This window comes from Pteropus vampyrus, unplaced genomic scaffold (assembly GCF_000151845.1).
Source record: "Pteropus vampyrus isolate Shadow unplaced genomic scaffold, Pvam_2.0 Scaffold633, whole genome shotgun sequence".
Taxonomy (NCBI): domain Eukaryota; kingdom Metazoa; phylum Chordata; class Mammalia; order Chiroptera; family Pteropodidae; genus Pteropus; species Pteropus vampyrus.
The window spans coordinates 482558-509487 of record NW_011889414.1 but is presented as its reverse complement, the minus strand read 5'-3'; the positions used below and the strand labels follow the sequence as shown (position 1 = coordinate 509487).

General features: G+C 57.3%; 2 protein-coding genes across 9 annotated transcripts in view; one reads left to right on the top strand and one right to left on the bottom strand.

Annotated features, from left to right (window-relative positions):
* The window catches only part of LOC105308848 (uroplakin-2), a 36485-nt gene extending 35178 nt beyond the window's left edge, over positions 1-1307 (bottom strand). Inside the window, exon 1 of the mRNA XM_023525850.1 lies at positions 1174-1307. The gene's annotated coding sequence lies outside the window, so the exon portion shown is untranslated. The remainder of the gene's footprint in view (positions 1-1173) is intronic.
* Positions 419-26930, top strand: BCL9L (B cell CLL/lymphoma 9 like). Of its 8 annotated transcripts, none has more exons than XM_011384878.2 (10): positions 521-1226; positions 7565-7623; positions 16390-16491; positions 17750-18135; positions 18866-18985; positions 21288-21498; positions 21660-21744; positions 21846-24138; positions 24579-24860; positions 25258-26930. In XM_011384878.2, exons 3-10 carry the CDS (start codon positions 16466-16468, stop codon positions 26349-26351), a joined length of 4497 nt encoding a protein of 1498 aa, XP_011383180.1. In that variant the 5' UTR covers positions 521-1226; positions 7565-7623; positions 16390-16465; the 3' UTR covers positions 26352-26930. The 8 variants fall into 8 exon arrangements, with proteins under 8 accessions (XP_011383181.1, XP_011383183.1, XP_011383180.1 ...); XM_011384876.2 differs by lacking the exon at positions 521-1226 and adding an exon at positions 1231-1339; XM_011384879.2 differs by lacking the exon at positions 7565-7623 and having other exon boundaries at positions 419-1226.

The window sequence follows — 26930 nt, the reverse complement described above, 5'->3', positions numbered from 1 at the left end:
GAGATGGAAAAATTCAGTCTATGTCCTCAAGAACTTCACGGTGTACTAGGAAAGACAGATCAATAAAGGAAATGCTCAGTGCATAATGAATGTGGGTGGGTACAATGAAGAGGGGACACAGTAGTGTGTGTGTGTGTGCGCGTGTGTGTGCGTGTGTGTGTGTGTGTGTGTGTGTGTGCGCGCGTGTGCGCGCGCGCACGCGCGCGCGCGCCCTGGGAGTTGAAGGAGGCCAGGTATCCCGCTCCTTGCAGTATAGATAGGAGGGTAGGGTAGGTTGTCAAACCTCTCTCTAGCATGGGACATTGTTGGCGCGTCTCCTCCCCAGTCATAGAGAATGAGCCTGGAGAGAAGGGTAGAAGCCCCTTCCCTGCGCCCAGGCCAACCTGCCTCCCCGCTAGCCCGCCGGGCGCCTTACCGAGTCAGACCACTGGGAGGCTGGGGGAGCCAGGTTGGGCGAGGAGGCGAGCGAGATGGGGGAGCTCTTATTTTGACAGGGGCCTCTCCGGGCTCTGGTATGAAGGCAGAAGGAGGCAGCCAGAGAGCCCCGATGCTTATTCAGGCTGGGGAGAGGAGCCGAGTGGAGGGGCGATCGAGGCTCCGGCAGCGCAGGGGAGCCCGGGGAGGCGGCGGCGCACGGCGGAGCCAGTGGCCGGACATGCCCCGGACTTGGGGCCGCTGCACCACCGCCGCCGCCGGGAGCCAGCCGGCCGGACGCCCGCACGCCAGGGTCCCCTGGCGCTGCACCACCCTGGGGCTGCGACCCGGACCCTCGACGTCCGATCAACAATAAGCGCCCAGACAGCCCCCTCCCTTCCCCGTGCCCGCCGTCCCCGCGGGCCTTGGGGAAAGTGAAAGGAGGAGGCGAAGCAAGGAAGGAAGGAAGGAAGGGAGGAGGAGCAGGAGCTCGAGGCTTGAGGTTCGGGCCGAGACCCCAGCCCCAAGGCCGGGGCCGGGCGGGAGTCCGCACTCTTCCGTCGCTGCCCGGCGTCCACGACCATGCTCCGCGGTTGGAAGGCAGGAACCCAGGCACCCAGCAACCCCCGGATACCCTCTCCCGGGCCAGGCTGGTATTGAGATCAAGGCATCCAGGATCAAAAGATCACCGCCCGCCCGCCCCCATCTGCACCTCCAACTGGCGAGCGGGAGGACCCCAATCTACCCACCGACTCTTACCTGGTCATGGCGTCCAGCTCCGGCCTGGCGTGAGGACCCCCGACTCGCGCGAGGTGAGGGGTGGGCTGGGGCTGAGGGCGAAAGTCACGCCAAGCCAGAAGAGGCGCGAGGAGGGAGATCCAGTTCGAAATGGGGAGAACACAGTCCGATTATCTCTTGCCCTCTGGTACGCACCCCCGAGCTGTTTAAGTGGTGGGGGCGCCCCCATGGTTACTGGAGATTACTCTTGGGATCTTAATCATGTTGGGAGCCCCAGAGCACAGTGGGGAGGGCATAGGGGCAGATGGGGGACCCTGCCACCCTAGCGCAGAGAACAAGGCCGGCCTTGGGCCAGCTGGAGCAGTAACCCTGCCCTGGGGGCTTCTGGGAGATGTAGTCCCCCTCCCTGGCTCACCAACCCCTTTGGGTCTCAGCACTCCAGCACCCCACACCTGGTTTATGGGAACCTCCAGAAGGAGGTACATTAGGAGTAGCAATTGCTGGGGTCACCCTCTGCCCCCAAACACTGCCTAGTAGCAGCAGGGGCTGTGACTGGAGGAGTCTCCCTTGTCAAAGATTCTTAATGATGTGGGCTTGGCTGGGGGTGAAGCAGATACACAATTCCTTGGAGGTGGCCCTGCACTGCTAAGAAAAGGTGCCCCTGCCTTGGTCCAAAGAAGCCCTTGGGGGAGGAATATGGGGAAAGAGAAGTGAGGTTTAGGGCTTCTTTCTTGGCTGGTGTCTGTTCTATCCCAAGGCCGCTGGAATTTGGTTTCAGCAGAGACTGAGGTCTACTCTCCCTATCTCCCTTTTGGGAACTGAGAAGGAGAGTGTCCCTCACAGTCTGGGAATCTGGAGGGTGTCTCTCTGGAACAGTAAAGCCAGGATCAGCTTCTGTCTGTCTGTCCAGCTTCCTTCCTTCCGGGTTTTTCTGACACCGCCTCCTCCCTCTTTCTGTCTTGTCTGCTGCTTGGGGTGTGTGTCTGTGTCTGGGTGGGGGGCCTCCGCTGCAGGGAGGAAGTGTAGCTCTGGGAGAGGTGAGCTGGGCATGTGATTGAGCCCTGGGAAAGGGGCTTGAAGGCCCCTTTGATCTTTGGCCTTGCTTTCCTAATCTTACCTAGGAAAGCTGTCTTTCCACTACCTGCTGTAACTCCACTGATGCCTCTAGGCAGCTCTCCAAATGAGACCTCCAGGGGAGGTGGGTGGGTTTCCACTCCCTTCATTCTCCCCTCTCCTCAGCCTTTCCAGGGAGCAGCCACTTCTGGGCCAAGGCTGCCTGGCTCCTCTGCTGTCCCCCAGTACAGGCTTGGCTGCCTTCTCAGGGTTAGGACCACGATTTCGTGGCTCCAGGGGAAGAGCATGTTCAGGCCATGTCTTTCTGGTGTCAGCTCTGAGGTGCCTGCTGATTGAAGCCTCAGGAAAGGGTGCGGATGACAAGGAAGGTAAGGGGTGGGGGGAGGGGTCTGGTGCCAGGAAAGAAAGTGTTGCCTCCCCCAGGTGATCAGGCTCCTTGGCCTTGGAGTAGAACCAGGCCTGAAGGCCAGCCTTCTGACCACCTCCCTCTAGAATTCTCTGCTTACCTGCGTTGTTCCTAATTGGGGTGGGGTAGGGATAATGTTAGAAAGGGTGCTGGTGAGGGGTAGAATCTTGGATCCAGAGTAACTCTTGTGCTTTGGGTAGCAGGGGCCTCATGGTTGGAATTGGGTTTCTGGAGGTCCATATGGAGGCTCAAAAAGAGGCTATAATTAATGGGGTTGAAGGTTAAGGTGGGAAGAGAATACAGAATCCTAGAGAAGGATTGGTGGTCCACAGAAATCTGGGACTAGCACAACAGTGGTAATGTGGAACATAGTGAACTTGCTTGTTGGATATATTGGGCACCTATGACACTGTTTGGATAGTTCCTGCCTCCCATCTTTTGGATATCTGGGTTAAGCAGGAGCCCTGGGCTGGGGACTCAACTTTCATGAACAGGCAGGAGTAGCCTTCTGGGCAGAAGCCTAGTGGGTGGCAGTCAGTGTCTATTCAGCAAGGTCTGGAATGCCTGGCACCTGCTTTAGATTAAAGGAGATGCCTGCAAAGGGTGGGGGGCTGCTTGCCTGTGGGGGTTGTGGCTGGGATGGAGCTCCATGGAGCCCAGGAGTGGGGTGTAAGAAAAGGACCAGAGTTACAGGCATCAGCAGCTCTAGCAGGAGTGTAGGGAGCCCACAGTCACCTAGTTCTGCAGCCCCTCCTTCAGGGAGTCTAAGACAGGAGCTGGGGGCACCCCTATACTGCCTCTGGTGCCACAGGCTGAAATTTTGTCCCAATGCCTGGGGGCAATGGCAAGGCAGAGCAGCTGCTGAGAGCCAAGGTGTCTGAGTGTCCAGTCTTCCCAGGACCGGAAGAAGCCTGAAAGGAGGTGGGGAGCACTTGGGGGTTCTTGTTGCCCTGATGCCATGTTTACTCTTCCTGGGACTTCTTGATTGTTTGTAGTGAGGTACCCCAAGAGCCTGGGCACCCAGGGGTCATGGGGAAATGGTATCCTTTCCTTGTGCCAGGAGCCTTGGGCACTGCCCTGGTGTTGACCTGGGGGATGGCAGCGTGGGAAAGTGGGCAGCCGTGGGATCCAAGCGGGTACAGGCTGGGTGCCGCGGGCAGGGAGCCTCTGCCAGGCCCGCTCTCCTTGGGGTGGGGCTGGCTGTTCTAGGGACTGGCTCAACCTGTTGAGCGCCTAGCTGTTCTAGCTTGGCATCTGTGCCCCAGCCTGCCAGCCCCAACAGCTGGCCACCCATAGCCACACTGTGAAGGCCGCCCCCCAGGGATCTGGGGAAAGGAGGCTCTGCCTGGCTAAAGGGCCAGGAGGGGGCTGGTAGAAGCTCATCCAGGGAGTGCCAAGCTCCCCTAGGTCCTGTTCTCTAGGTACCAGAGCTGGGGCCAGAGCTAGTTGGAGGGCAAAGTAGCCAAGTAGCTAGGAGCTGAGGGGTCAGGGGAAGGAAGAAGGCTATAGCACTAGAGCTCCTGAGGTGCTGCATGTTACTTGGATGGGTGGCCCTGAAAGCAGCAGCCTGGAGTTACAGCCTGGAATTTCCTCTGCCGGGTGCCAGGGCCAGGCCTAGGCCTCTGGAGCCCCACCCCCAGCCTGGCCTGAACTCCCCTCCCTGGGAGAGAACTGCCCACTTTCCCTGGGGGTTGGGGGAGGGGCAGTAAGGGCATTCTGCTGCCCTGGGAGAAAAGGGGTGACTTTTGGATGTGAGAGTTGATTGCACTGCTTCGGTCTCCCCATGGAGAGGAAGGAAGCTCTGGGTTCTCAGGTGGCTGTCCTCCACCCTCCCTGCCCTGAGTGTGGAAGATCCTGGATCCCTGTAGGCCCTTGCTGCCACTCCTGCCCCACCCCCTCTGCTAGCCCGTGGGGAAGGGGAGACAGGGTGTCACTCTGCAGGGGAGAAGGTAGTTACCTCGGCCTATGACTGGGGGTAGGGGCAGCCTCCTCTGCCTTCTTTTCCAGTTAGTGGCAAAAGCAGAGGCCCCTTCTTCTTTGCCTCCTTTCCATCCTAGGCCCTCCCCGCTGGCCCTGGGTGCCTGACCTTCCTAACTTGGTGTCTCTTCTAGTTCCCCTTTCCCTAGGGGCTGGGATTCCCTCTGTCCACCTCTCTCCTCCAATGAGCTGGTGGCTCTGCATTAGCCTGTCTTCCCCTCCCCCTCACTCTTTCCCCCCCACTCCCCCCCCACCCCCAGCCTCAACTGGGAATGGCCCTGAATCCAGCATTTCCAGCATTTCGAAACCAGAATTGTTTTGAAATCCCTGAGTACTTCTCCACCCCCTCTGACTCCCATCCTTCCCTCTAGCCCAGAACTTAGTCCTCTAACCTGACTTCACAACGTGCATTGCCTGGGTGTGTATGTGTGTGAGTTCATGTGCTAGCACAGGGCCGGCCATGTGCTTACGTGTGTGTGTGTGTGTGTGTGTGTGTGTGTGTGTGTGTGTGTGTGTGTATCCTAGTTTGGGTGTATCTTCTGTTAGCAGTTCTGTGTACTAGTCCATGTCTTTTGTTTCCTAATCTCTCCTGGGCCTTCTCTAGGAGTATGGAAACCTCTAAGGTCTTAAGCAGCCATTCTTGGGGAGCTTGGGGTTATTTTTAGGAGGTATCTTGGATGTGTGTATTTGGGAGTTGTGTTTGTTTATCTCGCAGTTGCACGTGTTTGGGAGTATCTCTGAGGAGTGTGTGTGCCTGGGGTTGTGTCTCTTTGATGAGTGTATGTGCGTGTGTGCACATGCGTGTGCTCCACTTCTGTTCCTGCCTCTCTCCTCCCATGTCTGGGAACATGTCTGGATTGTATAGTCACATGTCTTCCTTAAGCTCCCTGGGACATGGAGTCTCTGTCCTTTGATAGGGAGTTTTCCTGGAGTGGGGCCAAGCCTTCTGGCAGTTCTGTGGTCCTTGGAGAGAAAATGGTAGAGTGGAGAGACTTTGAGATAAAGTGTCCCTAGGGCTGGGCTCTTTTCCTCTGTCCCTCATGGGCACCCAACACCTTGAGGGATCCCAACACGACCAGTCCACTCTCTTCTCGTCCTGATGATACTGTGATGGCTGTCATAGGGGAGACCCAGTGATCTAAAGGGCCTGGGGAAGGAAATTAACCCTCCTCCCCTTGGGTCACTTGGCTTCATTGGGGACAAGAAACAGCCAGCAACATTAGACTTGGGAGCTGGGTGGCTAACTTAAGGTTCAGAAAGGTGACTTCTCTGACTAGGGGCAGACAGCAAAACAAGACTAGACACTCATATTTCCAGTGTGAGCAGAGAACAGAGGGGCCTGAAATCCTAAGGGTTGATGTGCCTGCCACCCAAGAAATGTGAAGCGTTTGGGGTGGGGCCAGCTGCCATTGTGTAGCCTTGATCCCGGGAAGTCCTTCTTGATGTTTAATCTCATTCCTTCCTTCTGCAGTTAGACAGTGTTCTATAGGAGGGGAGGTTGCCAGGTGGGTGTTTGTTGTTGTTGTTGTTTTGTCAAAGCAAGGGTAGTGATGATAGCAGAGTTATGTCTGCATGGGATGCGGGCCCTGGAACTCCTGATACTTCACTATGACTCAATTTGCCACCTGGGATCTCAGGCTATAATTGAATGCTTTCCTCTAGAAGCACTTATGGCAAATCAGCGAGGAAGAAGAGGGCTGGGGCAGGGGCTGTTTGTAAGACTCAAGGACCTGTGGAGACAGCAGCAGAATGTGGGCAGAAGGATATGCTGTCCCTTTTACCACTACCCTCCCCATGGCCTCTAGTCCTAGGACGAAGTGGGAGGAAGGGAGGATAGAGGCACAGGTTGCTACAATGCTCAGTGACCCAGCATGGGGAGGGCCTTGGCAAGGAATTTTCAGTTTGTTTCTCAATCTCTGTCTCTGAGACACGTACACACACGTCACTGTGGACACCTTCAGGAGATGAGCCCAGAAAAGTCACCCAGGGGTAGGGCAGGGCAGTACCAGATGGGGCCATGTGGAACAAGCCTTATTTTGGCAGACACTCTGCGATTGCTTCTAGAACTAGAAGTCAAGCCTAGCCAAGGCCCCTTTCTCAACACCCCCATCCTAGGCTTGGGAGCAGCACAGCCTGGAGAGGGTTAAGTCTGGTTGGCAGGGACACCCCCCCCCCCTTCACACACACACACACACACACACACACACACACACACACACACACTAGTGCAGTGAGAGAGAGAAGGAGGGGTGGTTAGCAGCTTGTTCTAGTTGGCGTCTCTCCCAGAATTCTTTGGAAAAGAACTCCCCTTTGACCCCCAGTACAAACTGAGCCCAGCCACCAGCCTCCCTCCTGCCTGCCTGTAGGAGCTTCACCCAGCCCCCTCCTACTGAAATGCTATGCTTGCCTGATTCTCTTACCCTAGGTCCTCCCAATCAGTCCTGGTCCCCAGAACTTTGCGTCTTCAGTGGACAAGGGGGTGTAGCCAAGGAGACCACACAGGGACATAGGACCCATACCATTCTTTTCCCTGACATGGAATAACCCTAGTGGTGGCTGGTGCTGGAAGCTGAGGTCCTCATGCCTTCTCATCCATCCCTCCTCCCAGGTCCTTGGCTGTGGGAGTCTTCTGTCTGCCCCTTCTCTCTCCCTGTGGGGCTGAGCTCTGAGGGAGCTCTAAGGCATCTTCCAGTGCCTTCTCCTTTCCTGCTTCCAGGATAGGGAGGGGGAGCAGTGTGGTGGGGCAGCTGGTCTGGCCTGGCTTCTAGCCAATCCACAGAAGTCCTGGAGGGGGCGGGGGTGTCCCAGTAGCTCAGAGACTTCCTGGAGCTACAGGCTGAGTGTATGTGTGTACATGTTTGTGTGGTGTGCGTGTTGGGGGTGGAACTGGTTGTGGGAGGAGCAGGGGCATAGATTGCTGGCCTGGGGCTTCTAGCTCTGACCCTCTCTCCACAGGGAGCCCCCATTCCAGACCACAACCTTGCGCCTGAGTCCAGACACACATTATTCCTGAGGTGAGATGTCCTCTGCTGGTGTGTGTCCCCCATAGCCTCCTTGCTGATCTGTTGGCCATGGCCTCTTGCTTGGCTTTTTGTCTTGGGTGCTCTCCTCCTGGCTTTCTACCCGCTACTTCTCCTTTCATTCTCCTCCCTCCAGAGGAGGGGGGCTAACAGCTTTGCAACCTAGAACCTGGTAGGGTGGGGGAGGCCAGGGCAGGAAGGGTTAAAGTAGCCACTCCAGTGAAGTCCCAGCACTCTTGTTAGCTGGATCCTTTCCCCAGGGTGGGAGGTGGGAGCTCCGGCCCATTCACCCCTGGAGGGCAAGGTATGACTTCCTGGTCATCCCAAGTACTTGCTCCTCCTTGTTGCTGGCTTTGGCTTCAGCTGGCTGAGTCAAAGCCAGGGTGGCTACCAGCCACCATAACGTGGTTTCTGCCCTGGCCCCTAGAGACAGAAGCTCTCTCCCTACCCTCTCCCTACCGCCACCCTCCTTTTTCCCTCCCTCTCCTCCTCCCTTACTTAGCAACAACTCCCTGAATTCACAACAAACAGACCTGTAGGCTCTGTGTCAGACTAAGGGAAAGCTGGAGAAAGCTTTGGACCAGGAGGAGGCACTTCTAGACTATTTTCAGGAGGGAGGGTCTTTTAATCCCCTCACCCTTGCTGTTGGAGGCCATTACCCCTCAAGGACAGGGAGGAAGTGGTCCTGCTTCCAACTCAGGCAATGAAAAAGTAGGGAGCTCTGATAGGTGTGGTGAGCAAGGGGGGCAGGGCTTGGACTCTCCCTCACTTGACTTTTGACCCCCACCTGCAGAGTAAGAGAGGCATTAGACTCCTGCTTTTGGGCTTCTCTCTGTAGGGACCCTGTGCTGTTGTCATGGTAACTTTCTTTGCTCCCTCCCATGATTCTTAGGGATCAGGATGGGTGAGGACCTAAGGGATTGGGGGTGGGTGGGGCTGGAGGCAGCACTAGAACTTTGCTCTTAGAGCACCAACCAGGCTGGGCACCTGTGCTGAGGGGGTACAGAGTGGTGCCCCCTTTTCGATCTTTTCCCTGGGCAGGAACTGTGGCCTCTAGCTGGGACCTGGTACACATTAGGCATGGAGGGAGTGTGCGTGGAACGAATGAGTGATATACCCATTTATTCTTTCATCATAGAACAGACAGCTTGATACCAGGGCGAATCTATATTGTGAAATGGTTATGAACCCAATTGCTGGAGTGTCTGGGTTCAAATCCTGACTCTTCTAACTCTTACGCAAGTTACGTAACTTCCCTGTGCCTTATCTGTAAAATGGGGATAATAAAAGTACTTTTGCAAAGAGTTGTTCTGAGGATTAGAGAATGCAGGTGCAGTATTCAGGACAGCTTGATGTTTCAGAGTAAATGCTCAGTTATGCTAGAGACCCCCCTCATAGCTCTTCACAGGAACTCTTGACCCTCCCAGGGGCTTTAGCAGGGGAAAAATTGAAGGGGTGGGAGGAGTATGCGCGCGTGTGTATGTGTGTGTGTGTGTGTGTGTGTGTGTGTGTATTGGGGGGGGCGGTTAGGAAGAGACAACCTTGTCAGCACTCAGACTCTTAGATTCTAACACCCTTCCAAACCCACTTTCTTGCTGCCTCAGTTTCCCCACCGTTGGTGCTGGCTGAGGTCTTGATTGCAAGTTTGCCAAATAGCCTGGAGAGGAGTCTGGGGGGGCTTAGGACATGGCTTCCTCCCTATCTCCCAGCATTTCTCAGGGCTGAGCCCTCCCTCCCTCAAGCTGTTAGCTCAGATCAGCTTCAGCACCCCTCCCGCCATCATATCCCTTGCCGCTCTGTTCTTTCACCAGGCCGAACAAGACAGTCTGTCCTTAAATGACTTAAATGGTTGCCTCCTGTCTTTCCTGGCTAAGGGGTCAAGGACCTTCCTTGGGGAGAAAAAAAATAGCAGTGTGGAGCTCTGACATAGATGGCAGCTGTTAGGCCTGCCTCAGGGCGCTGGATCCTCTGGGTTCCCCACCTGGGCATTTTCCCTGAGTGTAGCAGGGCAGTGCCCAAGCCTATGATATGCATAGAAGCCCAGATGGGCATGCCTGGCACCTGCTGCACACAGATGGGCAGGGAGGAAGCATCCTGAAGCCCAGAGGAGGGGTGGGGTTATGTCAACATCTATGGTGTCCAGAGGACACCCCCAGAATCCTTTCCCAGGTTGCTGGGTGAGTACGAGCAGTCTGGAAAAACTCTGCTTCAGCCCTGTATGCCTAGGGGCAGGGGAGAGTACTGAGTGCCGCTGGGTAGGCAGGGTCTAAAGGCCCTGGGCTGGAAATGGGATGGTGGAGGGGTTAAAGCTTGGGAATATCTGGGTGAGGAGCCAGGAGTAGACAGTAGAGATGGGCTGCCCACAACAAGGGGAGATCTGCAGATAGGTGGTTTGGATCTTCTGAGGAGTTAAGTGTCCAGATCTCTGGAGAAAGTTGATTAAAATGTGGCAGATGTGCCTGGGATAACCAGGCTCCTGGGTTTGAAGCCTGGGCTTGGCTAGCAGGTAACTTCTCTGGCCTGATACCAAGAGAAGTAGGCTAGAGCCCCTGGCTCTACTCACCACCTCCTTCCGGGACCAGAAGGGCACCACCCTTCCATGGGCCTGGGGGTGAGGGCTCAGAGTTGGCTTGGGCCCTCACTGCTGGGCTGGCTATACAGCCTATGCCCAGCCCCTGGGGCCTGTTCCTTGGGCAAGCTGGGGCTATTTTTGGGATTGGGCTGGAGCTCTGGAGCTGGTTTCAGATGTTCCAATGTGAACAGGAGAAAATGGGAACAGATGGCTGGAGGGTTCCAATCAGCGGGTCCTGCTGGGAGCAGGTTATTTTTAGGAACTTGTTAACCCTTTTGGGGCTTATGGAGCCACTTTGAGAAGGACAACCCTGAAGAGAACGGGTCTTCTCCCCAGACCCCTAAAAAACTGTGTGTCCCAGTTTATCTTCTTTCCCTTTCAGACCCTCCACTCTTTAAAGAGGTTCATGGCAAGAAAGTAGGCTCCAGCTTCCTCCCAGCCTGAACCCTGCTGGGAGACTGCCAAAGGGTCAGGTGGGGAGAGAGGTGCCTGGTGGAGGGGATGCAGGCCACTGTTAAAAGGAAATCCCCCTTTGCTTGCCTCCTGGGGCTTTGAGACACAGACCCGAAGCTAAGAGAGTAGACAACCTCTCTTTGGGTTCAAGCTCTGTGTCTGTTTGTTTGTAAACCCAGGGATGCCCAGGGGAATGCTAGCCAAGGGAGCTGGCCTCTGTGAGGAGGGTAGAAGAAGAGCCAAGTCCTTGTACTTAGTACCACGATTATGATGCCCATGGGCCCTGACCCTGTGGACATTCCAAGAACCAATATCTGGACAATGCCCACCTTTACCAAATGCCCACGTATTTGGATGCCATTCATGGGGAAAAGAAGGGACATCATGGCCAGAGGTGGTTTGTGGAGGACTGAGTAGTATGTCATAGGCATTCTGTTAGTTTCACTAATAGTATTTCACTTTATAAATTCTCATTTTGCAGAAGAGACAGGGCTCAGAGGGCCGAAGGTGTGGACAAGGTCCTATAGTTCAGAAGGGGTGAGATGCGATTGGCACCCTGTTTGCCTGACTGCAAACTCAGTTCTCATTCCTCTGCATCATTCACATTACCTGCCAGTGTCCCAACCCCAGAGGGAGAGGCTGCCAGCACATGGGCACCAGACCTCCTCAGGGAGCAGCTTTATGGAATGAGTATGGGAAAGGAGGCCTGGGGATAGGGGACCTTGCCTGTCACTGTTCTCACAATCCCCTAAGCCTTTTTGCCTGAGGGTGCCAGGACTGACACCAGAAACCCCATTTGGCCTTCCTGTCTTCCCTGCAAGAGGATCACAGGCATACATCCTGTCTCATCAGCAGTCCCCCCTCCCTGCCCCAAATCCTGGCCCACAGGGCCCTGCTTCCGCTAGGGTCATGGCAGTCTGGATGTCAATGTGGGCAGAGTCTGGGGGCCCTCCAGGTGCTGCTAGTGCCAAGAGTTTGGACCAGCAGGCAAGGTGAGGGGGCTGGGAGGATGTCTCTGTTGATGGCATTACCTGGGGGAGAGAGCAGAGTAGTAGGCAGGCAGCCTTGGGTGAGGTCCCACCCGTGGTGGTGCAATCTGGCTGTGCCAGCAGTCTACCCGCACTCCACTCCTCCCACAATGGCCTCATTGTTCCCAGCCCTCCAGGCAGTTTGGAGGAGTTTCCTAGGCCACCCCTAACCCCCACCCCCCAAACGGTGGCCAGATTAACTCCTTGGAGGACAGAGGCCAGGTGAGGGTCCACAGGTTGCTACTGTACCCATTCCTCCTTTATGGGAATCTAAGCTTGGGAAGTTACCTTCTACCCATGGGTACCCAGCAATAGGGCACCTCCAGAGACTGGGGTCTCCCACAGGGTAGGGAGTAGCACCTAGATCCTCTTCCACCCCCAATGGGTGCAGGTGCCAAGGGGCAGGAAGTGCCAGTGGGGTGGCAAACACAGACCAGATATATTTGGGCCGGTGGGGCTAATTCCAGCTACCACCGCCTTCCCTACTGGCTCCTGAGCTCCTTTCCTTCCTGTGAAACCAGAGCTGGGTTGGGCCTAGCTCAGGATTTCGGTGGATTTAAAGAGGCAGCACCATCCTTGCCAGCCTGGCTTCCTCTCCCCCTCCCCAGGTAGGGTCTGAGGCAGAGAGAGGACTCGAGTGCTTCTTGCTCCTCCCTTGCCCTGGGCTAACCCCTGGCCCTTGCTCCTGTTGGGGTACCAGGCTTTTGGCACTCCTCTCTCCCTGAGCTTTGGGCGGGTGGGGTGGGCGGGGGTGGGCTGTGGTTTCCTGTGCTGGCTGTTTGTGCCTGGCCCAGAGTGCCCGCCGCCTGCCTGGGCTTCCTGCCCTGTCTTGTTTCCTCGTGCCCCCCCCCCCCCCCCCGCCCCACCGCGCCCTCTCCTCCTCCTCCCCCTCCCCCCCGTGGGAGGGAGCAGCCAGGGATTGGGCAGCAGACTTTGGGGACACCACACTGCCAGGGCACGACTGTTTCCCAAGGCCTGGCCACACTGACACTGGCTGAAGGAGCCAAGTGAAGTGCCCTCCGCCAGGGTGCGCGCGGAAACCGGGCTTCCTGCCCTGTCTTGTTTCCTCGTGCCCCCCCCCCACCCCCCGCCCCACCGCGCCCTCTCCTCCTCCTCCCCCTCCCCCCCGTGGGAGGGAGCAGCCAGGGATTGGGCAGCAGACTTTGGGGACACCACACTGCCAGGGCACGACTGTTTCCCAAGGCCTGGCCACACTGACACTGGCTGAAGGAGCCAAGTGAAGTGACCTCCGGGTTGTCTAGGCAATGCCACTTGTCCCTGCAGCCTCCTGAAGGCACAGTGGGCATCAGAATGGGTAGAATCCCCCCGACAGAAACACCCTGTTCAAAGACCCCACACTTTGGGGCCAGGAATTTCCACGTCCCTTCAGGGCTGGTGCTGCCTGACATTACCCTGGGGCTGCAGGTAGGGTGGGGCTGGAAACTCCCAGACAAAAATGGTTGATTTGCATGGTCTCCTTTGACAGGAGGTTGGGGGAAGTGGGGAGAGCTGCTAGGAACCTGGGTGAGGGGAAGCACCCCCCACCAGCCTGGAAGTTCCCACATAGAGGGTACCAGAGCAATACCTTGGTCCTTAAGCAGATTTCCTGCTGGGCTATGAATCCTTGACCTCCCCACCAGCTGAGTCACCACCTCCGGAAGAGGAAATGACCTGGGTGGTAGAGAAGAGCCTCTAGGGACCAAGGAGTCCTGACACCTAGGGGAAAGGGGACTCAGGACCTTGTTGTCTTGGGGGCTGTATCTCCCTGAGCCAGAAGTCAGTGATCCCATCCCTGTTCCTCTCAGCAGAGTCCTGTCCTTTCAGCCATCACAGTGGGCCCATTTCCTCTCTAGAGGTGTCTGCCCGCTGCATGTGGGAGCATGGACCCTGCAAGCAGTTTTCTCACAGCCTCTTTTGAGTGATTTTGAGCTGGGCAATGAGATTGGTGGGCCAGCTGGAAAACTAAGCAGAGGTTCTCGGGTGGGGGCAGCTGGAAATAGGCAGATTGCCACAGGTGTGTGAATGCCTTCTGTACCGGTGGCAGTTCTGTGTTGAGCAAGTAACTGGAGGCCCTGGGCATCCATGGAAGCTTTCCTGGTCTCCCACCCCAGCCAGGGTTAGGCCCTGCTTCCCCGCTTCGCCCCCACTCCCCAGTTGCACTGGGAGGGCAAAAGATCTCTGGGCTCTTTGTCTCAGCAGCCTCCTGGGCTTTATTCTCATGGGTATGCTCTTGGCCTTTCACTCAGGTAACTCACACCTGCTTCCTGTTTGTGAGCACACGTCTCCACTCCCCACCCTGCCTCCTAAGAGGGAGCCACAGCAATGTGTTCCCAGAGCCCCATCCCTTTCCTTTCACTCATCTCAGGGGCTCCTGGCCTGGTGCTGGGAAGCCCCCTTCACTCATTTTTAAAAACTGCACCCACCAGGAACCAGCCCTCCAGCTTTCCATCCCCTGAGGCCTTCTTGGGGACAGTATATAAAAAGGAGGGGTCTCTGGGAGCTGGGCAGACTCCTGAGGGGTGAAGTGGGGGAGGTGTAAGATGGGAAAGTCCTGACTCATCTGTGCTTGACTCAGCTAGCCCTCCTGCTGGGTGGGAGCAGGGCGGTGGAGTTCTAGAGGAGAAGGCAACTCCAGGAATCTTCTGGGGTGGAGACTTGGCCAACTGGGAGACACTGGAGAGGACTAATTTTCTAACTGCTCCTTCCCAAATTATTACAGGTCCCAATATTTGAAGCTGTAAACCATAGGAGGTAGTGGTAGCCCTTGCCCTGCCCCTTCCTCCCATAAGGGGCTGAGACCAGTGCCTTGCATGTGGGAAGCTCACCTACCTAGTGCAGGCTCACAGGAGCAGTCAGGACTCAGAGAGGGAACACTGAAGTGTAGGGGTAACACCGCTGTAACAGGGTCTTGGTTCTGGCCGGTACTGGTCACATGACCCAGGGGCACGTCTCTTCCTTTTCCCAGATCTCAATTTCCTCATTATGAAATGGCGATAATAAAACTACCTATCTCCCGGGTAGGTGGTTAAGTAGTTTTGAGGACCATCAAGGTGGTGAAGGTGGAAGCCTGAGACCCATGTCAGCCATAGGCCTGCCATTTAGCCCAGTGCTGCCTCCAGCCCTTTCCTGCCTTGGCTCTAACCCCTGTGATGCAGGAGATGGGGGCTGGCAGCAGGCTACTTCCCAGCCAGGCCCTGGACTTTGAAACCTTCCACTGAGGCGCCTCCCTCCCGTGAGACTGAGCTGGAGCGGGGAAGGCCGGTGTGCTCCGGGGGTTAACTTAGGGTTAGACTCTCACAGGTTCACAGGTGGAGTCCCCTCACCCAGAGGTCCCAGCCCTGCCTCTGGCGACCTGGCAGAGTGCAGCTGTAGGGTGCGCCGGTGTTTGGCTGGACCTGCCACCTGGACAAAACTCCAGGACCAAGACTCCTCCCCTCCCCTCCCCTCCCCTGTCCCTTACCGGGATTGCCTGGGGGTGGCAGGGCAGGGGGCGGTAGGGTGAGGCTTCTGTGTTTGTGTAAGTCTATTTGTCGGTGGTGTATCTATGGCCCCGTGTGTGTGTGTTTCTCTGTAACTACCCGGCTCAACTTTCTATGGCTCCCTTGTGGCCGGGCCTCAGTCTTTTTATCTGTTCAATGAGTCGGCGCGTGCGCTCGATCTCTGCCCTCAGGCAGCCTCGGCGTCCGCGGGCCGGAGGCTGTTCTGCTGGCTCCTTCTTGGGCCGGCGCCTCCCGCGTCCTCCAGCACACCTCCGCGGGGTCTGCGTGGGTGCGCCTCTAGCTTCCTGGGCTCCGTGCGTGTCTTTGTCTCCCGGTCCACGTGTGAGCTGTGAGTGTGTGAGTCAGAGTTCGGGTGCTGGTGGCTCACGGAGCTCCTGCCTGGCGGCGCCCGGCGCTGAGCTGAACCTGGGCCCTGCCGCGGCGCGCCCAGCCCTCGCGGCTCTGGGCCGTGTGTCTGTCCGTGTGGCGCGTGCGGGGCCTGGAGGGGCGCTGCAATTCTGTCTGCCTCCCGCTCCCTGGCCTGCTGGCTCGCTCGCTTTGCCTCTGCTTCGGCTCTGCTGAAGGGGGCGGGGTGGGGTGCAGGGGCGGGGGGAGGGGAGGCTCCTGCATTCTTGCGGTCTGGGAGGAATCTGAGCCAGCGTTACTGGTCTCCAAAAGAGCCCAGCTGCAGCCCCGGGGCCCCGCCAGGCCTCTCGCTGCTGGCCCGGGCCTGCTGGGATGGGCACGGGCTAGGCCTCGAGCTGGGGGCGGAGCAGGGCCCCCATCACCGGCCCCCTCCACGCTGGGGGCGCCCAGGGCGGTGCGGGGGTGGGGGTGGGGGGGTGGGGCGTGAAGGATTCCCCACCCTGGGTGAGGGGCGTGCCTGGGAGCGGGAGTCCCCCAGGGGGCCAGAACAGACCTCAAGGCCCGCCCCGCAGGGGCACCTTTGCAACTAACCTATCCTTTTAGTGCATTCTGCCTCTGCGGGGCCCGAGGTGGTGGGGTGGGCTTGCTAGAGACTGCAAGCTTCCTGAGGGTAAAGTGTGGGAAAGCCAGGAAAGGACCGGCCTCTAAGATTGAGTCCCCACCTAGTAGTCCTTCTTTTCCATCCCCTCTGTACCCTATCCAGTTCCCTAGTCTCAGGGCTGTTGGGTCCTCCCTTCTCCCCTCCCCTTCTTACACCCCCTCCCCAAGTCACAAGTTTTCTCTTTGGGGCTTGTTGCTGCAGTCCGTGCTCCAGTACCGAGTACCTGGCTGGGCCCTGGGCACGCACAGGGGCCGTAGCCCCACTGTGTGTGGGAGCCATGAGGATCCTGGCTAACAAGACAAGGTGTGTGGGTGTCGTGGAGGGTGGGCTGTGTGTGTGGAGTGCGGGGAAGGGAAGGGCCCAGTGGTGATGGGGCTGAACTGTGCTGGCTTGGAGAGGGAGACTTTCTAGGCACTTGGCTTCCAGGCCATCAGTGGGCTCAAGGGGTCAGAATGGGAAGGACTGCCCTGAGGCAGGAGCCCACAGCCTAGTGCCTGGGTGCAGGAGACAGCAGGGGAGGGCAGTCAGGTAAGCCTGCTGTTCTAGTCCCTTCTAGACTTTTCCTCTTAAAAAAGGTTTGAGCAGAACCCCAACCCTCCCACCCCACTGTGGGATCCAGTGGCACCCTCTGGCCTTAGTTTAGCTGGGGATGGGAGCTGGAGGGTAGGGCAGTGCCTGCTTCCCTCCCCTTCCCCAGGAGAAGCCTGCAGACAGGGCCAGGCGGCAGCGGCAGGACAGCAGAGCTGAAATAAATCTGAGCTGGTGTGGAATGAGGGGGGATAAATATCCTCTCCCGTGATGTGATCTTTCCAGAGGCTATTAATAGGTCTCCGGGGAGGGGGAGGCGGTGTGGGGAGCGGGCTGGATCTTAAAGGGCCTGCAGCTTAGGCGGCAGGAATCCTTGGCTTCCAGTGCTCCAGTCTTCTCCGCACACCACTCCCCTCCCCCTTTTCTTCTGCTCCTGCCCGCTGGCCAGGTCCTGGCCAAACCTCTTCAGGCAGTCCTCCTTCTGCTCTGGGGAGCTGTCTGGACCAGTGGGTACCATTCTGGTGTGCTTTTCCCTACTTCCCCAGGGGAATGGGACTGGGGCATGAGCAGTGACCCTCTGGTCCTCTGCCCCTTCCCTGCTGGTGTTGGGACACATGGAAGTTGAGGTTTGGGAACTTGGAAGGAATCTGAAGACCCTAGAAGAGAGGATGCTTAAGTGTTGGTCAGGTGCTAGTGTGTGTGCGTGTGTTGGGGGGTGGTTGCCATGGAGGTTCAGCCTGATGGTTGCTGGGGCTGGGGGTGTTGGTTGATTCGGCAAACGAAAGGCCCTGGTTTTCATTTGAATTGTGGGGCCTGGAGGTGAAGGAGTTGCCCATCTTCACTCCCCAAGGTGAAGGGGATCAGTCCTTGTCTGAGGAGCCATGGAAGGCGGTAGGGAATAGCTGGTGGTCCTAGAATGCCACTCAGTTCCCACCTCCTGTACCATTAGATGAGATAGGATGGGGCAGTTAAAATCCAGGCATGCTAAGTCCCTAGCAAGATTAACTTTTATGTCTCTCCCACCTTCTCCCAGGTTACCCCACCCCAGGAGGAGAGAAACTCCAGGGAGCCCTCCACTGTCCCCCCGCGGCCACTGCCCCCCTGCCCCAACCAAGCCAATGCACCCAGAAAATAAGTTGACCAATCATGGCAAGACAGGGAATGGCGGGGCCCAATCCCAGCACCAGAATGTGAACCAAGGACCCACTTGCAACCTGGGCTCGAAGGGCGTGGGGGCGGGGAACCATGGGGCCAAGGCCAACCAGATCTCACCTAGCAACTCAAGTCTGAAGAACACCCAGGCGGGGGTGCCCCCTTTCAGCTCACTCAAGGGCAAAGTGAAGAGGGAGCGGAGCGTGTCTGTGGACTCCGGAGAGCAGCGAGAGGCTGGCACTCCATCTCTGGATTCAGAGGCCAAAGGTACCCCATTTCCTGATCCCCAAGAGCCTAGCATGTTCCATAGTTCAAGTTTCAAACTTGCTGGGATCCTGTCTTTCTGTCTCCCTTGCCTAATCCTCATCCCCAGCTCCTCTCCAGCATTGATGCAGGGTCACCTTTCTCTTATCCTTATTATACTCACCAACCTGGTTTCTCTCAGAGTTGGGATTGGCCAAGGTAGAGATTTGCCATCCTTAGGTGCCACCCATGGAGGGGCCACAAATTGTGATGGGGTTTCTGGTCAGTCTCATTCCTCTTTTGCTTTCCCATCAGAGCCCCCAGAGGGGAAGAGGGAGGTGGGAGGTGCTCTGGGATGAGGAGCAGATCCACACATCCCAGGAACCTTCTGGTATCTGGGCTGGTGGGAGCTGCTGAGCAGGCACTGGTCTGGAAGAGTAGCAGTGACTCCCCGCCCCCCCCCCGCACTGCCCCCCCCGCACTGCCCCCCCCCAGCCCTAATTAGAACCAGTTGTAGTTAAGGATTATGATGTGCTTTGGTACTGGATGGGGGAGGGGAGACAGGCAGCGGGGCTGTAGAGAGAAATCAGAAACAAATGGTGGTGTGGTGGGGCTAAGGGCTGGTTAACTGCCCACCATAGCCTGGGCAGTGCCCTCTAGAGTGGGGCATCTAGGAGAATGGGCCTAGGCGTGGGAGGACAGAGCCTTTGGACACTCACTCTGACCCCTGCCTGCCTCTGTCCTGCCTGGACAGAGGTGGCACCCCGGAGTAAGCGGCGTTGTGTGCTGGAGCGGAAGCAGCCGTACAGTGGGGACGAATGGTGCTCAGGACCAGACAGCGAAGAGGACGACAAGCCCATTGGGGCCACCCACAGTGAGTGCTCATGATGCCAGGGTGATATGGCCCATGGTGCCCCAGGGGAATGTCTGCCCTGAGGAAGCTTCTCTCTCTTCAGCTAGGGCTTTAGAAGGCTGAGCCTGGGCAAGGAGCAAAGGTCAGGAGCACAGGCCCCTTCTCTCCCATCCCACCTCTGAGACTCTGTCCCAGGCTGGCTGATAGCTCTGCCCCTGCTTTCCAGGTACTCAGTGGCCCCTCTTCCTAGGGAACCAGGTTGGGCGGGGTGAACCTCAGGTGGCCTCTCCTGGCTATGCCATGAATTCCTGGCCTATGCTGCCACCTACTGGTCAGTGGAGAGAGGGCAGCCAGAATCCAGTATCACTGGGAATGGGACAGTTGGCTGTGTTGTGCTAAGTGGTGCTAAGCCTGGGTGTGAGCTGACACTGGCTGTGGCTCTGGTGCCCTTGCCCAGAGTGCATCACCAGGACGAAGTGTGGGTATGGGTGGATGCCTACTCATTCTTTTATTGATCAGCATGTATTTGGGCCTGATGGGGGGAAACCAGGCACATCACTGCCCTTGGGACACCCATAAAAGTTATTTGGTGTTTTCCTTCAAAACTTACATCTGACTGGGGGGATAAAAAGCTTAATTCATAAGAAACTATCCATAGAATGTTAAACTGTGAACTCGTTGAAGGCGGGGACTTATAAAGGAGGAAAAAAGAATATGCTGGCTACTTTATTACTTAGTGGTATTTAAATACTTAAATCCTTAGTGGTATTTAAATACTTTAAATACTTAGTGGTATTTAAGCCTTACAACAGCCTTGTGAAGAAGGTGTTTTTATGATGCCTATTGCAGAGGAGGAAACAGACTCAGCAGATGTTTGTAGAATGAGTGGACCATGTCTGTGGAGGTGGTACATGGGATCAAATACTGAAGCTTCTGCATCTGGCTGGGATTTTAAAGGTCATCTGGTCCCTCCCAAGGACTGACTGGCAGTTCGTGAGCCCCTGGCTGAACCCTTCACTGATGGGTTCACTGATGCGGGGAGGTCACTGTCTCTGAGGACAGACTCCCTACCCTACCCCATTCACTTTTATGATATTAGACTGCACCATTATAGAAACGTTGGAAGACACATGGAAGTGTGAAGTAGATATTGCTAACATACCATACCCAATACCACGGCAACCACTGTTACTATTTTATTTGTACTGTCATTAGATTCTTAAAGAATTCTTAATGGCGGAGCAGTATAATGTAGAGACTCTTCAATCAGACCACCTTGGTTTGTTTATATCCCAGATTTCCACTAATTATGTGTGTAAATATTTGTGTAAATATCCCAGGTTTCCATTATGTCAGTCTTTTTTGTTTAAAACAAATTGAATTTGTTGGAGTGACACTGGTTAATAAGATATTAGGTTTCAAGTATACAATTCAATGATATGTCGTATGTATATTGCATTGTGTATTTGCCACCCAAAGTTAAATTTCCTTCCTCACCGTATATTTGACCCCCTTTACCCTTATCTGCCTCCTCCAGTCTTTTCTGTTTTCCCAATGATTTTTTAGTTTATGACTTTGTTCTACACTTGCTATAAAAATAGATTTCTTTGACCCGGGTGGTACAGGGTGGGAGTTAGTGTTTCCATTTTATAGATGATAGAACTGAGGCTTAAAGGGATGAAATGTATTGTTTATAAGGTCACACAGTCAGTTAGCGGTGGTACTAGCATTGAAAAACCGTTTATCATTTGATTCATCAATTTGTGCAACCTCTTTCCTTTCTCCCCTCACCTAGTCAGTGTGTGGGCACACACACGCAGACCACAGCATGTGCGGCAGAGCAGGGCTAAGAGCAGGTTTTGCAATCCCTGCCTGGATTCACACCCTGGCTCTGCACTGACTGGCTGTGTCACCTCGGGAGAGTAACTTTATCCCTCCGAGGCTGTTTCCTCCTTGGTAAAGTGGAGAGTATAACACCTTCCTTCTAGGGATGTGGTGGTTAGATAGAATTGAATCTGTAATCATCCATTGGAATGCCAGGCACACGGGAGCCTGTTTGTAAGGTCATACTTTCCGTCTCCCTTTGCTCCTTATGGTCCCCACAATTTCCATCCTGGTCAAAGACTGGTCTAGGGCAAGTAAGTGTGGAAACCAGGCTGGTGAAAACACCAGATTGTGGCAACAAGTGACCCTGTGGGAGCCAGCTATAAAGAAGTGAGCTTCTGTCTCTGGTTTTCTCTGGAATGGGGCGATGGGGGTGCCAGCTGTTTTTCCTTCCTAAATCTGGGCTGCTTACCTGCTTTCTTTCTCCTCTCTCATGCAGATTGTAATGTAGCAGACCCAGCCATGGCGGCCCCACAGCTGGGTCCTGGCCAAGCCGCCCAACTGCCCCTCAGTGAGACCAGCGCACCAGGCCCCCCTCATGGGCCCCCACCTGGCCTTCGGCCTGATGCACCTGTGGGTGGGGGCGGGGGTGTCCCTGGAAAGCCTCCCTCACAGTTCGTGTATGTCTTCACCACCCACCTGGCCAACACGTAAGTGCGTCAGGGCAGGCCAAGCCTGCTTCATTTACCCAGCACCACTCAGCCTGGGATCCTGAGCGAGTGCCTACAGGGGGCCAGGGCTGGGTGAGGGCAAGGGCTCCCTCCCTCCTGCCTTCCTCTCTGAGCTATTTGTGCCTGACCCTCCTGTGCAGGGCTGCAGAGGCGGTGCTACAGGGCCAGGCTGACTCCATCCTCGCTTACCACCAGCAGAATGTGCCCCGGGCCAAGCTCGACCAGGTGAGTGTGATGCCTGGCCTAGGCACGGTGCCTCCATGAATAGCCAGATTGGCTGGTGCATCTCCTTATCTGTCTCATGCTCTGTCTTTGTCCTCTTGCAGGCCCCCAAAGTGCCGCCCACTCCAGAACCGCTACCCCTGGGCACACCATCAGCAGGCACCCCACAGTCCCAGCCACCTCCACTGCCGCCACCGCCACCCCCAGCCCCTGGCAGTGCCCCCCCCACTCTGCCTTCTGAGGGGCCTCCTGAGGACACCAGTCAGGACCTGACACCCAACTCAGTGGGAGCTGCCAGCACGGGTGGTGGGACTGGGGGTACCCACCCTAACACCCCTACAGCTGCTACCAACAACAACCCGCTGCCTCCTGGAGGAGACCCCAGCAGTACCCCTGGCCCTGCCCTGCTAGGGGAGGCCACCCCCACAGGAACTGGGCAGCGGAGCCTGGTGGGCTCGGAGGGCCTGTCCAAGGAGCAGCTGGAGCATCGGGAGCGTTCCCTCCAGACACTTCGAGACATTGAGCGGCTGTTGCTCCGCAGTGGGGAGACTGAGCCCTTCCTTAAGGGGCCCCCGGGAGGAGCAGGTGAGGGGGGACCACCAGCACAAGCCCCTCCTGCCCCCCAGCAGCCACCCACGGCCCCTCCCAGTGGGCTGAAGAAATATGAGGAGCCCTTGCAGTCCATGATTTCTCAGACACAGAGCCTAGGGGGCCCCCCGCTGGAGCATGAAGTGCCTGGGCACCCCCCGGGTGGGGACATGGGGCAGCAGATGAACATGATGATGCAGAGGCTGGGCCAGGACAGCCTAACGCCTGAGCAGGTAGCCTGGCGCAAGCTGCAAGAAGAGTACTATGAAGAGAAGCGGCGGAAGGAGGAGCAGATTGGGCTGCATGGGGGCCGCCCTCTGCAGGACATGATGGGCATGGGGGGCATGATGGTGAGGGGGCCACCACCTCCCTACCACAGCAAGCCTGGGGATCAGTGGCCTCCCGGAATGGGCGCACAGCTGCGGGGGCCCATGGATGTCCAAGATCCCATGCAGCTCCGGGGTGGACCTCCCTTCCCTGGCCCCCGTTTCCCAGGCAACCAGATGCAACGGGTGCCTGGGTTTGGGGGCATACAGGGCATGCCCATGGAGGTGCCTATGAATGCCATGCAGAGGCCTGTGAGGCCAGGTATGGGCTGGACCGAAGACTTGCCCCCCATGGGGGGGCCCAGCACTTTTGCCCAGAATGCAGTGCCATACCCAGGTGGGCAGAGTGAAGCAGAACGATTCATGACCCCTCGTGTTCGCGAGGAGCTGCTGCGGCATCAGCTGCTGGAGAAGCGGTCACTGGGCATGCAGCGCCCTCTGGGAATGGCCGGTGGTGGTGGCATGGGGCAGGGTGTGGAGATGGAGCGGATGATGCAGGCGCACCGGCAGATGGATCCGGCCATGTTCCCTGGGCAGATGGCTGGTGGCGAGGGCCTGGCAGGCACTCCCATGGGCATAGAATTTGGTGGAGGCCGGAGCCTTCTAAGCCCCCCCATGGGACAGTCTGGGCTGAGGGAGGTGGACCCACCCATGGGGCCAGGCAACCTCAACATGAACATGAATGTGAATATGAACATGAATATGAACTTGAATGTTCAGATGACCCCCCAGCAGCAGATGCTGATGTCACAGAAGATGCGGGGCCCTGGGGACATGTTGGGGCCACAAGGCCTCAGTCCTGAGGACATGGCCCGAGTGCGGGCTCAGAACAGCAGTGGCATGATGGGCGGCCCGCAGAAGATGCTGATGCCCTCGCAGTTTCCCAGCCAGGGCCAGCAGGGGTTCTCTGGGGGCCAGGGACCCTACCAAGCCCTGCCCCAGGACATGGGCAGTACCCAAGACATGTTCAGCCCTGAGCAGAGCTCAATGCCCATGGGCAATGTGGGCACCACTCGGCTCAGCCACATGCCTCTGCCCGCTGCGTCCAATCCTCCTCCTGGGTCCGTGCATTCAGCCCCAAGCAGGGGGCTGGGCAGACGGCCTTCGGACCTCACCATCAGTATTAATCAGATGGGCTCGCCGGGCATGGGGCACCTGAAGTCGCCCACCCTTAGCCAGGTGCACTCGCCTCTGGTCACCTCACCCACTGCCAACCTGAAGTCACCCCAGACTCCCTCACAGATGGTGCCCTTGCCTTCGGCCAACCCACCAGGACCTCTCAAGTCGCCCCAGGTCCTCAGCTCCTCTCTCAGTGTCCGTTCGCCCACTGGCTCTCCCAGCAGGCTCAAGTCTCCTTCCATGGCGGTGCCTTCTCCAGGCTGGGTTGCCTCGCCCAAGACAGCCATGCCCAGCCCTGGGGTTCCCCAGAACAAGCAGCCGCCTCTCAGCATGAACTCTTCTACTCTGGGCAACATAGATCAAGGTGAGTCAGCTGAGCCAGGCAACTGGGCATTGGACTCTGGCACTGGGAGTCTCTCAGTTGGTGTGTTCATGCTGCGGCAGAGGAGTGAGTGAAGGCATCTGTACTGGGGCCCAGAGCCGGATGGCTCTGCTTAAGGGGCAGATAATGGTGGCTGTCTGTGTGCTCTCATAGGAGCACAAGTTAATCTCCCAGGTATTTGAGGGGGTCATACATGGGATTTCTCCACTGTCTGGGGTCCTGAGGCTATAGGAACTGCTTGAAGAAAGGTGGGCTGCAGTGATAATTGGGGTGAGTCTGTCCAGTGAGACATCTGAATAAAGGCGTGCCTGGAGAAGTTAAGTGGAGATTTGGGAGCTGACCTCTCCTGAGCCCCCAATGTGAGCAGCCAGATTTATTTCTCCCCAGTCACCCCTGCTCTTTCTGTCTCTCTGCTTCTGTAGGTACCCTCCCACCTAGCGGTCCCCGGAGCAGCTCCTCAGCGCCTCCTGCCAATCCTCCCAGCGGCCTCATGAACCCCAGCCTGCCATTCACTTCCTCCCCAGACCCCACGCCTTCCCAGAACCCTCTGTCATTGATGATGTCCCAGATGTCCAAGTATGCTATGCCCAGCTCCACCCCACTCTACCACAATGCCATCAAGACCATCGCCACCTCAGACGATGAGCTGCTGCCCGACCGGCCCCTGCTACCCCCGCCACCACCACCGCAGGGCTCCGGGCCAGGTGCGAGGACAGGAAGGGGGCTACGGGGAGAGGAGCTGATGTGGGCACTGGGGATGGGGAGAGTAGGCATGGCTAGCAGTTGCTCCTGTGGTCGTGCTGGCTTTTATGTGCTTCCAGAGGGCCCTGGGAGTGGGGGTATGACGTCCTGGGATGCAGCCGCACTGAGTGGTATTTCTAGCATCCGGTGAGGTGTCTGTCACAAACTGGGTCAGAACCTGGGTCTCTTGGGTTTTAACCTAAATGCCTCAAGGCCTTTCCCTCACAGCCAGGGCAGGCCAGTGTTAGAAGTGCTCACCCTTGGCACCGGCCTGGCTAGAGAGTAGAGGAGGACTGAGTTCTGCATCCTCCCCCAGCTGGGTGCACATAGTTCCTCACCCCCTTTTCTCTTTCCCCATAGGGATCAGCAATAACCAGCCCAACCAGATGCACCTGAACTCAGCTGCTGCCCAGAGCCCCATGGGCATGAACCTGCCAGGCCAGCAGCCCCTGTCCCATGAGCCCCAACCTACAATGTTGCCCTCCCCCACCCCTCTGGGTTCCAACATTCCACTGCACCCCAATGCTCAGGGGACAGGAGGACCCCCTCAAAACTCGATGATGATGGCTCCAGGGGGCCCAGATACCCTGAATACTCCCTGTGGCCCTGTGCCCACCTCCTCCCAGATGATGCCCTTTCCCCCTCGGCTTCAGCAGCCCCACGGTGCCATGGCCCCCACTGGGGGTGGGGGCGGGGCACCTGGCCTGCAGCAGCACTATCCTTCAGGCATGCCCCTGCCCCCAGAGGACCTGCCCAGCCAGCCTCCCGGCCCCATGCCTCCCCAGCAGCACCTGATGGGCAAAGGCATGGCTGGGCGCATGGGCGATACATACCCACCGGGCGTGCTCCCCGGGGTGGCATCAGTGCTGAACGACCCTGAGCTGAGCGAGGTGATCCGGCCCACCCCGACGGGGATCCCTGAGTTCGACTTATCAAGGATTATCCCCTCTGAGAAGCCAAGCAGCACCCTCCAGTACTTCCCCAAGAGCGAGAACCAGCCCCCCAAGGCCCAGCCCCCCAATCTGCATCTCATGAACCTGCAGAACATGATGGCTGAGCAGACCTCCTCACGGCCCCCCAACCTCCCGGGCCAGCAGGGTGTCCAGCGGGGGCTCAACATGCCTATGTGCCACCCCGGACAGATGTCCTTGTTGGGCAGGACAGGTGTGCCCCCTCAGCAGGGCATGGTGCCTCACGGCCTGCACCAGGGGGTCATGTCCCCTCCACAAGGCCTCATGACCCAGCAGAATTTCATGCTGATGAAGCAACGGGGTGTGGGGGGTGAGGTCTACAGCCAGCCCCCCCACATGCTCTCCCCACAGGGTTCCCTCATGGGCCCCCCACCCCAGCAGAACCTCATGGTGTCCCACCCCCTGCGGCAGCGCAGCGTGTCACTGGACAGCCAGATGGGCTACCTCCCTACACCAGGCAGCATGGCCAACCTGCCTTTCTAGCACTCTGCTGGGGGCTGGAACTGGGGCGATATTGCAAATATGATAACCTGAAAAAAGTTTCTTTCCCTCCAGTGTTGGAATGGCCTGGGTCAAGGGGTGGGGTGGAGGGGTTGGGAGGGGACTTGTGTGGGGAGTGGCGTTTGTGGAAACCAGATGTGCTGACAGCTTAGTGGGGAGTGGTGGAATGGGGTGGGGGACTTTGGTTTGGGGTTTGTTCCATTTTGGCCACCAGGACTGCCCCTTCCCCAACCCCCCAAGTCCTATGGAGCCTCCGTTTCTCCTCTGTCCCTGTATCTACCCTCACTCAGCTATGCTGTCAGAGTCCGGTATCACATTCTCGGGGGAGAGAGAGGAGAGGTGAAGTAGCTCCTCTATCCCTTTTCTTTCCGTCACTCTCTTCATTGCTTCAGCTTCACTTTCCTCTTGGTTTCTCTGCCTCCACCAGGTTCTCTTCTCTTTTCCTGCCTCGTTTCCCTTCCCTGCTGATGTGGCTGACCCCTCCCCCACCCTTCCCTGCCGGCAGCCGGCCAGGTGGGCAGGCGCTAGCCGTAGCTGTAAATAGAGCACTGCGCTTCTGTG

Coding starts and splice junctions, on each gene's coding strand:
- BCL9L (XM_023525847.1), top strand. Junction 7,624..17,749: donor AGACACACATTATTCCTGAG/GTGAGATGTCCT, acceptor ACCTTCTCCCAG/GTTACCCCACCCCAGGAGGA. Junction 24,139..24,578: donor TCTGGGCAACATAGATCAAG/GTGAGTCAGCTG, acceptor CTGCTTCTGTAG/GTACCCTCCCACCTAGCGGT.